This window comes from Platalea leucorodia, assembly GCF_965183815.1.
Source record: "Platalea leucorodia genome assembly, chromosome: 1".
Taxonomy (NCBI): Eukaryota; Metazoa; Chordata; class Aves; order Pelecaniformes; family Threskiornithidae; genus Platalea; species Platalea leucorodia.
In genome coordinates, this window is record NC_138823.1 from 150965060 (window position 1) to 150982455 (window position 17396).

Below are 17396 nucleotides of genomic sequence, written 5' to 3' on the forward strand. Positions count from 1 at the left end.
GAAACGAAACAAAATACGCCAGTGTTGGACTTAGTTTATGGAACCTCTTATATCTGAAATTTTGAAGTGTGATGTGATCAATACATTTGTGGGTGAAGGGATTGGGCATACTTTCTGTAGCCAACAGACATGCAGAAATTTTGCCATCTAGTGCCCTCTTTCTTGACGTCCAAGAACTGTAACAACTAATTTATAAAAAGCAACAAGCGTCAGCTTGGAGTATGTGCCAAACATGCTCTATCTCCAGCCTGAACTGTGGAGCCTGAATAGAGCCAACCATGATAGTTAAAAAGTGGGTTCTTCTAAACTTGAAATAAAAATACAAATATGTAAATATGCAAATACATACCATTGTACGCCGATAATATTATTGCATATATATTGCTGATAATATATATTGTGTACGAAATAGTTTCGATTGATTTATAAAGATCTTATCTTAAACCTTGCTTAATAATGTAAAACTCTATTTTCTGTACTCAGTGTTCTCACCAAAGGCCCCCCCCCAAAACAACCAAACCCATAGCCAAATACTCCTAAAGCAGTAGGTGCCAGTGCTTTTGCATTTAATTTTCTAAACTTCAGATATATAAGGTTTGTGGCAAAAAGTTGGTTTTAGAATGTTTTCAGTAGAAATTACTAGTAATTGTCTTCCATATTTTGTAATTCACATCTATTTATTTCACAGTGATGGTCTTATGAAAGTCTTTTCACATAAAATGGTTAGCCAAAACTTTTTGTAGGGATTTATGACTTTAGCAAACAATGACCAATATTCTGGAAGCTCTGCACAATAAAACACACAAAATGTATTTTTTAATACAGTCATTATAACAAAGTATAAAGAACTCTCCAAATATTAAATCTACATTTCACAACAGCTTTCATAAATCATGGTTAAACCAACTGGTTTTATATCTTAGATTATTGCAAGGGAATGGAAGAGCCTATGTATGATTAATCTTTCTACCACTAAGAACAGAACTCAAAAAGCACAAATACCTCTTATGTATTAATTCATCACAGAATTCAGAAAATAAATTCTAGCTGTTACACCTTCTTTGCCAAAAAAAAAAAAAAAAAAAATGTTAAGAAACTGAAAAAATCCCCACGCATCTCTTGAAGCTATAGCCTGATGAGAAGACAGGAACAAATCTGATGGATTAATTGAAAAATATATATTCAAATGTATGAATATACAAATTAAGTCCCACTCTTAGGAGCGTAAGTCTCTGCTCTGCCTGCCTTATTGTTCCAAGCACTTGAAATTAGGTTTTCAGCATCCCTGGTGAAGTTCCTATAAGCTACAATAATTGATATTCTAGAAGGCATCTATTAATATTTTGTAATATTAAGAAAACGGAGCACTTCTATGTTGTGCAAATAATTCAATAAAGCAGACCACAGAGCAAGGCTAAAGATCAGTTCTATACACTGGTAGGTTGGATAGACACTTCCGATATTAAAAAATGTCAGAACATGAATGGAAAGTCTGATCTTCTGCATTTCAGATATGTACTATAATCATTAAGTTAATGCTTTCTCTAGCCCCAAAATAATCAGTTCTGTAAGTACAACAGAATAAGAACAGGAGAAAATGGACTTGTTCATAGTGCACCACAGCAATATTATCTTTAAATAAACTTGTTTGGATAATAAAAGCAGCTCAGAACAATGCAGAGCTCAACAGAGGCTAATTTATTTTAACTTTGTGTAGCCTTCAGCACAGACACACACATGCAAAAAACTGCCAACAGCACCAGTTATGGTTCCCATATGGTATAAGTGCCTTAAAGTCTGGGTGACTGGCTACTATCCAGTGGTCCTGTTTCCTCAGTTTTCACAAAAAGCTTACAGTCAGTATTTGGTATTTATGTTTTACTTATGATGATTGAGTTGCAGCTGTGAATTAGCAGTAATTTTGTCTTTGTTTGCTTGAACTATCAAATACGATCAATACAAATATTTTTATTGATTTTTTTCTACCACTCCATTCCTATCTGTTCACCTCCACCTTGCTGTGTGCTACATTTAAACTGAAAGTTTTCTGGGATCTTCTTATTTAAGTATACATCACTGCCTAGTAAAGTGAGCTACTTATCTGTGATCAATGGCTTTAAGCATCATCTCAGTACAGAGAATAAATGGATAAATAGAAAAATTAATACCTTTACTATTTGATATTTAATTAGTTGGGATTTCAAGCACAAACTTTAAGTCAAAACATCAAGATGTCCTCATATGAGATACTGGAAATTACCTTACTGGGAAGATTTCGCTAAATGTTTTAGAATATTTATGCACCATCTGATCAGGTACTTGCAAATGCAGCATTTCACTGGCAAGCAGAACAGGCGTTTTTTAGCTTCATACGTCACAATCAAAGCCACTGGTATTCTTTTCATAGACCTTAATCCATTTGTGTCTACATAATTCAAAAGTATTTACCACTTTCTCAGCCAGTGAACTCCTTCAGTTTTCTAATGACTCATATCTCTGCCAAACCTGCAATCTTCCATTGTGGAAAGGCAATATTTTGTTTTAAAGGCATTACAAGAAGAGTCAGTGTGTTGGTCTCTTAAAATTTTCCTCTCTAAAACAACAAAATGCTTGAATACATTTTGTGGCTGCTTTTAAATTGTTAATTATTCTTACAAAAATGAGAGTTAACTCATCTGGCATTTTTAAAGTGTATTGACAACAACTCAAATCTGATTTAATCTCCTGAAAAAAAAAAAAATCAACTTATATCACAAGGTCTAAAATCACTGGTGATTTACATTAACAATATTACCTAATTTTTACTGCATGAAGGCCAACATTATAGCATGCAAAGGTCTAACCTGGGGAACAGTTTCCAAAAAGACATGGAAATCAAAGTAGGAAATTGGCCAAATATGAACTTTGAGGGCAATACTGTGGCCAAACAGAATAATGAAAATCTCTGATGTTCAAACAGAGCTTACATGGGAACAGGAAAGTTATTTTACCTGTTTTAAGTATTCATACAGATATTACTGGAATATTGAATTCCGTTCTGAAGTATGTTGAAATTCAGTCCAAAAGAGAAGTTCAAAAATAAAAAATTCAGAACTGACACACAAATACAATTAAAGAATTAAAAAGATAGAAATTCCATCAGAGATTACACTTGCTTAGCTAATTAAAAAGCAGACAATATGACAAGTAATTTGATCTTACTCGAAAAGAACGTGTATGAGAACAGAAATTATGTAGGGCTTTTCAGTTTACCAGGCAACAGTATCATACATGTAATTGCACAAGATAAAGCTAGACAAACCTTAGGCTACAAGTAAGGTGCAAATGTTTTTATGGGGAAGGTATTTAGCTACTGGAACAAGTTATGATGGCTCTAGTGGATTTTCCATCGCTGGAATTTTTTAAGCAAAGAGTCAATGTTTTTCTAAAAGATATACTCTATTCCAAACAGAAATAAATTGAAGCAATGTCTCTGGTTTGTATGAACAAGGCTAGTCAGACTAGATCATTAAAATGATCCCTTCTAGTATTATAATGTATGCACCTATGGTTATTTAACGTGAGAATAGTGTCCAGTTTACAGGACTATAATATTATTTTGGGTTTTTAAATATTGGCACATTACCTTTCCAGCCCTGCAACTTCCCCTGTACCGCAAGGCTTGTTGAAAATCAACATTCAGGAGGATATTAATTTAAATTCAGCTGTCTGAAAGCTAGCTGTTTAGTCTGAGCTAGTAACCTAGGTCCTTTCTATACTCAGTGGAGAAAACTAGGCACTTTCATGAGTCTATTCCTTCCAGATACCTTAGGCATCTATTTTCAGCTAGCTCAAGTCTGCAGGTGCCTCCCTCTCTTTCCATTGACTACAGAAGGTGTCTTAGTTTAGACTGCTTTAAACTCCATACCTAAAAGTGGCCAAAGTTAGATGAAAGGAATCCATCCTTAATACTCCAAAGATCTTTTTCAAAATCCCTGGATTCAAGTTAGTTAGATCCACTAATTTAAAACATCTGGCTTTATTAGATCATGTTCAAAGTGTGCTTCAGTTACTGCTGGGCAGATAGTGTTTCATCACCATCATAGCTTATAAATGCATCTCATCTGTATTTTTCTAGGAAGAGAATAAATTATTTTTTTAATAGCTCTTTCTTATTGCACTATTATTCAGAATTCTGTCATTCCTATCTAATAACGAACTGGATTGTATAGTCATTTAAACAAGTGCTCCACTGCCTTAGGATGGGATTCACCCCATTAAACATAGATACCTACAGTGTAGATGTGCAGATCTGAACTTTGAACCTGCACTCCCATTATAGCCCAAGGAGACCAGAATATACTGCCAGTAGAGACTGAGGTGCCTTATCTTCATATAAATGTATAAATTAGGAGAGATGAAACACAACAAAGAATCTATTCCTCTTCCTTGACTATTATAAGAATTTGGGTGACTATTTCAGATGGGCATGTCCACAATGTAAACATTTGAAGTTAAGATGAATGATGAGTTTGATGAATGTTATTCTTCCACAGCCTGATTTTGGGTCCTTATTTTCCCTTGTTCTTACTTTTTTTCATTACTTTAATAATCTCCTCAGAGAGTGAAGTGAGTGACTCACTTCAGAAGCTATCCTCATCATGAAAAATTGCCCTCAACTTTGTAGGTGATCAGGCCATTCAAACTTCCTAGGCCTTTTTTACACAGAAATAATAATGATATTCCACAAAAACAAATCCTTTGTATCACTTACAAAGTCAGAAATTAACTTCCACAATAGCAGAAATTAACTTCCACAATAGATTACCTTTTATCTTTCTTCATTTGGAAAGTAAGAATGACCAGGAATAATCAGTTACGTGTTTTTCACTTTTATATACTGTGAATCTTTCAAAATATCTTAAGTCTTTTAGAAGGTCTATTACGAGCAGTTTCGTGAGTGCCTATACACATCACCATCCTCACTCACTCACTTCAGAAGCATATCCCAATCTACAGCTTGCCAGCATAACCAAGAAAATGTGTGACTAACACAGAGAAGCACTGACACAGTGACGTGGTCTCTAGGACAATGATTTAAATATTCTTTCAGGATCTTTAGATGACTTGAATTCTTCCTTTAAAACATGTTTAGACTCATCTTTCCACTACTAAAGTAGTTGCCCTTCCTCAACTGTCTGTGCCTTGCAAAACAGTCTTTCTACAATTCATCTTAAAAGAGCATTCCTATAAAAAAACGTGTACTCTTTAGTGGACAGTCGGAGATCTTTTCATGAACAAGCTTGATTTTTCTAAGGTTTCAGCAGCAGTCAACTATAGGTAGACATCTTTGTTCCTTTGCAACAGCTACATTTTAAGGGAGGTTTTCTGCTGTTTCCATGAAGAATGTGGTGACGGCTGGATACTTCAAGTTGTCTCTGACTTTTCCTATTTCTCTTCCCTCTAATTGTGACAGACTCCAAGTGTGAAGAACGTTGCCTGGTACTCCTGCTTATCTTGGCCTTAAACTGCCAATCCCCCACTGGATGTCTCTTCTCCCTTGGTTTGTGGACAGCTATCTCCAATCTTGAATTCAGGTTGATGCCTGTTCCTTAGTCTGATATCTAAAAATTTCTCCTGCTTTCTAGTGGCCCACATGTCATTACTGGGTCTTTGAAAATACAAATCTCTTTTCCAGCACGGTCATGAATTTTTATTTCAGAAAGAGGAAATATTTTCTGGTGTTTGGTAGAAAGAAAGCATTGATTATCTGTCACAGGTCATAACCATTGTTCCATTCCCACTCACAAGAATATTGAGTGTAGAACTGAACATAAAAGAAAAACTTCATAAACTGCCTTTCTAAACTTCCTCCAAAATCACCCTGTCTGTCTGTCTACTCAGAATTTCACATGGCAGCTGACATACACCAGTATTTCCCAACCTTTTTGTCACACAGCCTTGCTTGAGAAAACTGAACATATTTTGGGTGCAGTTACAAATAGGTGAATACCTGGAACACTGGTTTTCTCTCACAACTGTGTGCATATACCTGTTGTTTCTGATTAGCAAATACTGTTTGCAGCAGTGGCAAAATGTGAAATACGAGAATCTGGTTGAAATTACTTTCCCTATATATTTTTATTCCTGGTTTCCTGGACAGAAACATATATATACACATTGCGTAGTGAATGGTCAGAAAGTCTCATGCTTTGAGAAAGTCTCTGACCAACTGTTCAAGCACTCAGCAACTGTGTCATTCACGCAGAGTAAATGTTTCCCTGAAGCATCAAACTTCTGTGCATGTGAACACAGCACATGAACATGTGCTGAAGAACACCTGGGATTATGCATGTATTGCAACCTAGTCAGAACTACAGCAGCTGTGACATTAATTCAACTGGGCATGATTACTGAAACACCAGATACCTGGTAAAAGGATGAAAAAATATCAGAGGAACCCAGACAAATTTTCCAGAAGCAAAAATATGATTGGTCCTGGAAAAATCTGTACATAACAACCCCTACATAAGTACAAAGTATGCCTTCAGTCAACTATTCACTGGAGAGGCTAGAAAAATGAAAATACCCGGACATTCTGTCATCACTGAGAAGCATGGTGCAAAGATACCCAATAGCACAGACACAGTGCCGCAACCACTGTCTCACCTGTGCCAGGCAGACCAACCGAATAGACCAGGTAAGATTCAGCACTGTACTCATGCATTTGAGCAACTAACTCTCCTCCACCCACTCTCCTTGCCATCTGGGAATGCCTCTTTAGCCTTTCTGAAACTCCAATAATTGATTCTCGATGGTAATTCCAACAGTGCCAGCATAGAAGTCAATCTCATAATCGTTGGTGGATTGGCCAGCTGTGCCCTGAGCTGTCATGGTGCACATGTTGATTTGCTTCATGATCTGCTCAGCTCTGGCAACACAGAACAAAAGCACTTGGACTAGCACATCTGGAGAAATTATCATAGGTCCAACAGAACATTTTTTCTCAGACTGCCCACCATGCTTCACTTATTATATGGGCGTCCTCACTGGATAGGAACCCCTATGTCTCACTGGTCTGCTATATCCTCCAAAAAGGCCTATTTATTGCTTCACTTTGCTTTGCTGCTTTGCCATTCTAGGTATAACACAACATATAAGCGTTAGAAAGTGGTTGGAAACATCACAGCAGGATAATTGCTAATTAAACCAGGCTTTATTTAGGGTTAGAAACTCTAGATGACTATAGGTATTGTCCTCTTATGGGTGGGAGAATTCCATTCCCTGAAAAATAGCAAACTACACACTTTTTTAAAATGGATATACCTATACTGCGGTCATAGTACTAGAAAAAAGGCAAATCATCTGACACTGAGCTGCGTGGTACCAGAGCTAGCCAGGTAAGAAAGCACAAGATAGCTCCAGAGAGCTAGCTCTGATGACCTCTCACTGCACTTTTGTCACTATGACCTAGGCAGAATAGGTTTTTCACAGTTTATTAATATGGATCTCTGAGCCATGTTAACCTCAACACATACACTGGTATTGGATTCTCTCTGGCTATATTCTAGTTGAATGGTAAATGCATTTTGCAATATGCCCTGCAATCCTGATTCCCAACTGTTCGTACATACTGCGGTTCCAGTTCTGCACGTGCATTTTTTTTTTACACAGACCAGAATGTATGTATCCAGGTTTAGTCATAAAATCCTAGAATTGTTTAGCTTGGAGAAGACCTTTAGGATCATCAAGTCCAACTGTTAACCTAACACTGTCAACTCCACCACTAAACCATGTCCCTAAGCACAACATCTACCTCTCTTTTAAATACCTCCAGGGATGGGGACTCAACCACTTCCGTGGGCAGCCTGTTCCAGTGCCTGACTGCCCTTTCGGTGAAGAAGTTTTTCCTAATATCCAACCTAAACCTGCCCTGGTGCAGCTTGAGGCCGTTTCCTCTCATTCTATCGCTTGTTACTTGGGAGAGGAGACCGACCCCCACCTCGCCACAACCTCCTTTCAGGTAGTCCTAATGTGCAATCAGCATGTGGCCAGGCTATGCACTTGGACATAAGAGCTGGGAACTGCTGCAGGGTCCTGCTGTTTAGACTTACCTATTTTATCAATTTGCCTTGTGTTAAGGATTTCTTAAAGACTTTTTTAAAGGAACAAAGCTTTAATAACAGCTCCATTTATACCTATGTTAGAAAAAATGGTATTCTAAAGTATCTGGATAATTAAAAATACAGAAATATTATTTGTGAAGAATGTTTTTATTTGTTTAGATATAATTACTTTCATATTCTTCAGATTAAATGTCTGCAGCATTTGTAATTAAGCACCTCCATGAATGTTCACTTGAATGTAATTGAAAACAAACACACAGAAAAATGAAATATGTGCAGGTGTTGAGTAAGATAATTCCATGTAGCTTACCTATTTATTTGTAGCTCTTAGCACTAATTATGCGATGTGCTTAAAGAATTTCTTCAGCTGGACAGATTTCTTAAAATAATTAATATCTTCTAATTTTAAAAGTATCAAACTTGTTTACAATTGTAAATTGCTACACCTCATTGTTACGCATTTGCTGGGTGACCCTAGGACTTCAGATTCTATGCTATACACACTGACTTCAGTAGGACACTGAACAGCAGACAGTTTACTCTAAGAGCTGGACAGATCTCTTATTGAAGATTTACACTTATTTGGTACACTTGACTGTGCATTGGCTGACAGTCTTTGGTATAGATGACATCAACCATCTGACTAGTTTGATTTAGTTTATCTGAAAAAACATTTCACCAAACTTCAATTATTTTTCCTTTTTGGGGGACTAGCAAGAACTACTCCTTCAGGTAAATTAGTGTCTTCCAAGGATATTTTATTTTTTACTGCCAGTAAGAAAAATGAGCAGTAAGGAATCATAATGTTTCCTTTCCTGGCTATGTATTTGGTTCACAGTCACCTCCTGGCTATGAAGAGATTCCAGACTACCAAACTGAACAGCTTATGGCATGAATCAACAGTGCAGCCTTTTAAGGTTAGAGGTGATTTCACTGATATTCTGAATTACTTCCAAAAATCCTTCCCGAGACTTTTGCATATTGTGATACTTAGCAGATACGAAGAATTATTCCAGGTCCTTCATGGCAATGTGCGGTCACAGGTCTTCTTATCTTAACACTCTTTAACCTCTTAATTCTTGATCAGGTTTGGCTGCATTTTAAAGATTCATTACAGAACCAGTTTTTTTTGCAGTCAGACTGCTTTCCCCCCAAAAAACTGAGATCTTGTGAACTACAGAGGAGACTTAGTCAAACCTCATGGAATGTTGAAATACTTCAAGGTATGTGGGATAGCACTGCATCTCCTAGTCCCATACATTTGTAGCCCTGACCTAAAATTCAAGTGAATCTTCTGTTCATGGAATGAATATTTCATTTCTGAATGATACAGAGTGGCATTCAGACAATTTATCTTACACATCTCCCTAAGTATCTAAACAACAGAGTGATTAAATCTATTCCTCTGACAGTATTTCTTTTGAGATACCTATCTGATTAAGTATAGTGAAGAAGGTTTCTGCCACATGAGACAGGGTGACTGTTTCTGGATACTGAATGGTAAAGCTCATGATCACAACCATGGCTGTTTTCCCTAATTGAATATGCCATAGGTATGGCTCAATAAAGTCCATTGAGAAGCTGAAGAATATTGCTTAATTATCAAAAGATGGTGAAGAAGTGGTTTGCAAAGATGAATCATTATTTTCCATACTTCCTCTTATTTTCATTATTTTCCATCTGACAGAAATCAGATGATCTGAATCACAGAATCATTTGGGTTGGAAGGTATCTCAGGAGGTCATCTAGTCCAACTTCCTAGTCAAAGCAGGGTCACTGAATTCAGACCAGGTTGCTCATGGCTTTGTCAAGCCAGGTCTAAATTCCCTTGGATGGAGATTCCACAGCCTCTCTGGGGAACTGTTCCAGTGCTTCATTACTGTCACAGTAGAATTTTTTCCTTATATCCAGATGGAACCTATCAGATTCAATTTATGACCATTGTCTCTTGTCATCCTACCATGCACTTCAGTAAAGAGTCTGCCTTTGTCACCTCAATAAATTTCTCTTAGATACTGGCAGGCTGCTATTAGGCACCGCTGCCCAAAGGCCTTCTTTCTCAAAGCTGGACAAGCTCAGTTCCCTCACAAGTCATGTGCTTCTCTCCCCAACCATCTTTGTGGCCCTCCACTGGACTTAGAGCCCAAACTGAACACAGTCCTCCTGATGTGACTTAATAAGTGCTAAGTCACCAGCCCTGACCTACTGGCGATGCTCCCGCTAAGACAGCCCAGGATCCTGTTAGCCTTCGTCATTCCCAGGGCACCTTATTGACTCATGTTCAGATTGCTGAACCTACTCTCCGGGTCATTTTCAGCAGAACTGCTACACTGGCTGTTAGTCTCAACAGGGACCAAATGCAGCTGCTTCCTGTCATATTACTAATGCACATTTGCTTATATGATACAAATACAGGCGTGTGCTGGCACACGTGATGAGAATTGGTCATATAGCCTCTCATATGTCCAGGCCACCTATCAGTTATGAGATGAGAGGCACTTCCACTTCGGTTCTGTGATGGACGCACATACAAACCCGTATTCAAACACTCATCCACTGCATTACAAAAAAACAAGTTTCTTGTACACCAGAAGAGAAGTGCACCCTGGACAAAAAGTTTAGATGCAACAAGCATAACTCAAGTTCCTTTACTTTGTAGTTTCATTCTTCCTTTTAACAGTTCCCTTTTTTCTCCCTTAACATATTATAGTCATTCCAGAATATTGTGAATAATAAAGAAATTAAACACCTGTGATATTTTTCTGTACATCCCTATCTATCTGCAAGTGCAAATAAATGTTTTTAATTAGTCTAAATATTTTAACTAGGACTGAAAAAAAAAGATGAACCTAGACCGAGATGGAATTATTACAAAAGTATATCATCAGAATCGGTTTTATACAGTATGTTCAGTGTGCTACAACTTATAAAACCTAAAACTTACATAATAAAATGAATGAAAACAACAGATGACAGGAGGGAAGAAAATGGGTTGTGTCAGTTGAACTGAAAGATAAGCAACATTAAAAAGTCATCCATCACACACTAGTTTCAAATTGAGCTGTGGTACAGTATATATTCCCCTGTTCTGCATAGCCAGTATAATGCAATTGTGATGGGAAAATGTTACTTTCCAGCACTGAAAGGGCAGCTTAGATCTCAGTCAGTTCAAGTACTGGCATTTAAACTGAGCCTTTAAACATTTTTGACCAGTGCATCTTTTTAATTCAACTACAGATATAGCCAACTATAGATACATGTATTATGATGCAGGACTGTGCCAGAATTGAAATTGCTGACAGTAAAGTGCACAATCATTACTGCAGGCATGAATTCAACATTAATAATAACACTACATCATAAGTCAACTCTTACTTTCAATACATTTACCTGAACATGGAAGTAAAAAGTCTGCAAATAGGGAATCTTTCAGGAAATTTATGAAAATTGAGAGCTCCTACAATCTCCATCTTTAAGGCCATAATCCTTACCTCTCCTGTGCCAATAATAATAATAACTCTACTGGCTTCAACTAGTGAGATAAAACTTCGCTAGAAAAATCTTTTTGAGAGAAAAACTCTTTCTAGAGTAAGGTCTTCACAGAACACGCTCATATTTAACTCCTAAAATAACAATTTTTATAAGTAAATACAGAATTCACTGAAACAGCTCCATGTAAACTAAGCCTTTGTATCATTCTATCTTACTTTGTTCCCAAATCCAGTTACACTCAGTTCCTATGTGATTTTCTGCCATACTAGGCAACTATCCATTAAGATAACCCAACTTCTTTTGCAAAAGTCACTTGAGAATGACAAAATGCTGATGAGATGCCACTACCAGCCCAAGTCAGAGTCAAGTCAAGTACTCTAGAGGTGAATGTCCACATCACATTTCCACTCCTAACAACCACCTAGCTGTAATATCTTTAGGACTGAAATACTGTTCCCCAATTCACTACTTAACCAAACATTTTTAGGATAAAGTTCAGAAAATTTGAGGTATACAGCAGTATTCAAGAACTATTTCAAATTAAAGATCTCTTCTTTTGACCATGCCAAACCCTTCAATAATTTGAACTCCAAATAAGAAAAACCTTCTACCTCACCTTCACCACTCCATTTTCATGCATAGTGATACAGTTGTTGGGATCCTCTGAAAGTTGATATAAAGCCTGAGCTGTAGCTCTATGAACTGATGGATCATTTGACTTCAAGTAACGTACTAAAGGAGCTACAGCCTTGGTCTCTCCAAAGGTAACTCTATTGCTCCCCCACAGGCAACAGTGGGAAATGGCCTCTGCTAAGTGACGTCTTAATTTGTCATTGTTCTGAAGAAGGTAAAAACATAATAAATTAAAGACAAGATAATACAATAAAAATTTTATAGGAAAGCAGAATTGTATTCTCAAACATCTTTAAGGCACCCCAATATAACTGCAGTACAATTAAAAACTGGAGAGAGCTGTAAGGCATGGAGCTAGTAGTCCCTATTTGCTTTGTAGGAAGTGCTGTGAATTTTTATATTATTTCAAAGGTGCTTTTAGACTGACTGGAAATTAGATAAGATTAGCATTAAAATGTAACATATAGTCCCATCATTGAGATTCTCTGCATGGTTCAGATTTATTGCTCTCTCGATCCTTTGTGCTTTTTTCATACGGCAGCTGCATCTCAAAAGCAATATTCAGCAACAGTAACTATTAAAATGAAGCTCATCTTCCAAAGCAATTTCAGTACCAGCCACAGAGTGTTTTCATGTCCAATACACATCTCATAGAGGAAGGATTCTACAATTCTTCCTTGTAGCTGCTGCAAAATCTACCACTCTTGTCATAACCTTTAATGGGGTATAATTGAGTGTGACATAAGAAACTCAGATACTTAGTATAAATACTATGTTTAGAAGTTACTTACTGTGTTTGCTAGTTTGGACAACAGAGGGACAACTCCATGATCTGTTATAACAGCTAAATTTTCTTCATCTTTAGCTATATTTGTAATGGCTGCACATACACTTGCTAAAACTTCTTTATTCTTTGATTTTAGCAAATTGACTATCAGTTCCAAGCCACCAACAAAGGATCGAACCATTTCCCCAGCATCCTAAATGAGAATCAAAAGAAACATTATTTTTAAATATTCAATCTGTATTTATATGCAAATGTTAAAAAAAAGAGATTGGCATGACATAATTATTCAAAACTGCAGCTATTGCTGTGTTGCCTTCACCAAGAAATATGGCTAATTTGGAACTCAGAGCTCTCTTGATTGACATATGAGAGTTAGACTGTTTTACATACCACCATCTAGGCAGAAATTCAATGCCTAAATAAAGGTATCTAGTGTCATTTTAGATACCACAGGGTATTCGTTATGGCCTCAAGCTGTCACTCCAGAAGGGTGCAAGTCTCCCTTATCTGCTGTATCGTATTTGCCAGGTGGGTGCCTCACATACCTTAGGGCATCTAAAACAGCAATAGACACCCCTGTTTAGGCTCTCATAGTGTCTTCTATTTCCTACATTAAGTCTGACAGCTAAGACAAAGGAGTGGTAATATTATTTTCTTGTATCAATGCAAATGAGGATTCAGGAATACTTAAGAGGGGAGTTACAGAAGTCCTGACAGCAACTGTGGGAGAACCATGGTGCACCTCCGAGTATGAACAATCAATGTAAAGTGTGGCTAAAGGACACAAACACAACTCCAGAAAAATGTCCAAGTATGCTCTTAGAAAAGAAACAGAAAACTAAACCGTGTGCCTTGATCTTGAATACAGTATGCAGATCTGGTCCATCTTTTCTGTCTTGAAAAAGTTACAGTAAAATTAGAAAAGGTTTAGAGAAAGATGAAAAGAATAACCAAAGGTAGGGAACTGCTCTGTAGAAGGAATGACTAACCAACTAGGACACTCAAGGCAATAAAAGAGAAAAATGAGGAGTGGTATGATAGAGGTGTATAGAATCTTGAGTAGAATGGAAAGGGCACAGAGGGATCTCTCTTCTAGAAGACCTGAGAGCATCAGGTGAAATTTGCAGGTGGCCTGTTCGGAATGAAACAAAGTTATTTTCAAACAAAGCATAGTTAAGATGTTGAAGTCCTTGGAGCAGGACTGCAGTGGCTATTAGAAGTTTACATGTTAGAGATTAACTAGACAAATTCACAGGAAAAAAAGTGTTATTCAGTACAGAAATATGCCATTAAGAGTTATTCAGTATAGAAGTATTCCCTCTGATTTAGAAAGTTGCTGAGCCACAGATTTCTTGAAGGTGGGAGAGCATTCTGGGGAGGGGAACCATGGCCACAAGTTTGCCCTGTTGTTCTACTATTTCCTTAGGCGTCCCTTGCAGGCTACTAGGAGAAACGGAATACTGTCTCAGTGAACCTTTGGTCTGACACCGCATTGGCTGTTCTCACACTCCTGTGTTTGTTAGCCAACTCAAATTACCAAGCACATGTTTACATGTCAATGTGTAAAACAGAGAAAAACAGCAGTTTTGGTGCTGTGAGACTGAACTAACGGGTATGGAATTCATTTGGTTGTCTCAAGCAAAGAGGAACTGACAGTACCTGATAAAGTGACATGCAGCATACAGTACTTCATGTACCCTTAAAAGCACACGGTATAAATCTAAGTTTTGTTTAAGCACAAATTCTTAACTGATTAAGTTACATAGTCACTGACCAATGCCGTACACCAAGATTCATTGCAATCTGTTAAACTGAGATGCCTGAAAAGAAATGTATCTCTTTGTTTGGTAGGATGCTCCACCATGTCAGATTACATTATTTTAGACAATCTCTTTTCAGTTTCCTCGTGGACAGAAACAATGCCAGAATAGAAAACCATCTATTTATTTGAATGATTTTTCACATGTTTATTCCATCTGTGGGTAACTAAGCAACATTTTGCCAACAACCATCTAGAAGGGGTTCTCAGGATGCCTAGTTATACAGAGCCTGAAAGACAACACTGCAAAATGCAGCAGCATTTTCAGAAACTTCATTGTAAACATAATAATTAGCAAAGGGGTGGATGGAACTTCAAGTGCCTAACCTGAGGATCTGAAGTATTGCAATGTAATCTGGAGAAATCACCATTTCTACTTGAATGGGCCCATAATCCAGCCCAACATTTTTTGTTAGATTTTCAACCTTTCAGATGTGGATCTGGAAAGATGAGTAGTTGTCTTAAAGTTCTTTGTTCAATGAACACAGAAACTAGCAAACGACTTAATTATGGCTAACTTAAGGATTTCTGTAGAAACATAGGACTTAAGAAAAGCAAATGAACCATTGATTACGAAATAGATACAGGTCAGAAACCACTATGGGCAAGAACTTCAGGTGTTTTTTGACGGTCATCTAATTTTTATGGAACTATTTACTAAAAGTATGCCATTAGTGTCCAAATCATACCCTTCACAACGGGTACTGAAAATAGGAACTGAAAATAGGTCAGAGGAGATTCTTGGTGACATCGTGGTGGTACATCTGCAGGTGGCATTGGATGGCCTGGTGTCAGACTGTTACTACACTGGAAAGAGAGTAAAAGCAACTGGCCAAAGGGTCAGCAGTAACTTTGTAGAAGAAATTTTAGCCTATGCACCTCAGTGATGGTAAATGTGCCAAGACGGAAACAAAGGTCTGCCTGTGGAATTTCTTCATTTGCTTCCTTCAACTGGCCAATAGGAGAATTTTGAATAAAAACTACCAGACACTCTCGTGAAACCCTTTTGGACTAAAAGGTCTTAGGACTTCATGAAAGTGCAAACATGGATAATATGAACCTTCCTAGGGCTAGGGAGTGACCCTGAGACAAAGAATGGTTTTGAATACATTTATTTCTTTTTGGGGGCTGATTTATGAACAGAGTAGGGTCCAATTGTATTGTGTTAGCTGTGCTGAGCAAACCCATCAAATTGCTCATGGACTTGGTAAATAAAAATTCCAGAAGATGCTGCAGTTCATCTTTTTTAGTTCTGGGTCCAAATGCCTAACAGAACCCTTAGCTGTGATGTTTCCTTCTCACAGAAAGCAAAAGCAGTGGGTAGGCCCATCAGGAATGAAATATTTTCCACCACAGGCAGTGCAATTCTTGAGACTGAAAGGGAGAGGTTAAAGCCATAGAGTGTGAGGGTCAAAACCAGAAGCCACAGCATGTGGAAAAAGGGTGGTATCCAAGAGCAAACTTCATGCTGAAGTCCCAAAAAAACAGTGAACAAGTAGCAGGGGTCCTCACAGAAATTAGAAGAGGATCTAAATGTTTATGCAGAAGAAGGACAATAAAGGTTTGTGACTCAGAAAAGCAGCTGAGAGAAATAGAGAAGGAAGGGCAGTGCTCTGCCACTTCTGTTACCATGCGAGCTGCATGTAAAGGGAGGTGGGTTACAGCCTGTTTCCCATGGATATGCTAGCATAAAAGTTTATCATTGCTAGTGTGTACATACTGCAATGTAAATGTATCTACAGACAATCACCTGAATAAAAACAATATTTCTCGATATCAGTTTTCACGTCTGTCTTGAAATTTTAAAATTTGATCAAAGGCTGTAGATAATGGTTACAGAGAAAGCTTTCTACACAGAAATTTCTTACCTATACGTATTAGAGGACTAGACAGATAAATGAGCAGAGGAGAAGGAAAGAAAATTAGGTATTTTACATTTACTTCAATTCCTTGAAACTTACTACAGAAGTGTGCGTTACCTTATGCCTAAATATCGGCTCGACAAATGAGAAAGGCTTCTGTTCAACAGGTGAACTCTACAGTAAAGTGTCTAAGATTTGAAAGAGTCCCTGCTATACATGAAAATGATTCTACTTTTCCGCGTGGTTCAGATATCTGCGTATTATTATTCATGCTCTTGAAAGATGTTTCATGAAGAGACAAGATAATCTGTATCCCATCTAAATGAACCAATATGTACATTTTATATTTTACTACCTGTACATGCTTTCTTTCCAGGTAATTATAACCCCACTTGTTAAATTTCTCTTCTGACAAGCTTATACTTTCCACATGTTGCAAAGGAGTACAGTCCAAATAAACTGATGGAATAATACATAAACAATCCAGCAATAAGTAAAAGAAAGACTTTCAAAAATCGTCTGTGAAACCAGCTAAACACAAGGATAGAACCTTCTACCAGTGATGAAAAGCAGAGGGAAACTGCAGAAACCACATGTCAGGAAAATTTCCCAAATGTGACTGTGGGTGTAGTCTGGTGGTCTGTGCAAGACAAAGAGAAAAGTAAAGACGCAAGAAATTTGAAGAACAATGAGCAGAA

At 37.4% G+C, this 17396-nt stretch overlaps 1 protein-coding gene across 1 annotated transcript in view; it reads right to left on the reverse strand.

Moving 5' to 3' along the window:
* Positions 1-17396, reverse strand: part of ODAD2 (outer dynein arm docking complex subunit 2) — a gene marked incomplete at both ends in the record, with an annotated part of 90859 nt that overhangs the window by 15304 nt on the left and 58159 nt on the right. Inside the window, 2 exons of the mRNA XM_082327305.1 lie at positions 12214-12435; positions 13022-13210. Coding sequence (XP_082183431.1) covers positions 12214-12435; positions 13022-13210 — 411 coding nt within the window. The remainder of the gene's footprint in view (positions 1-12213; positions 12436-13021; positions 13211-17396) is intronic.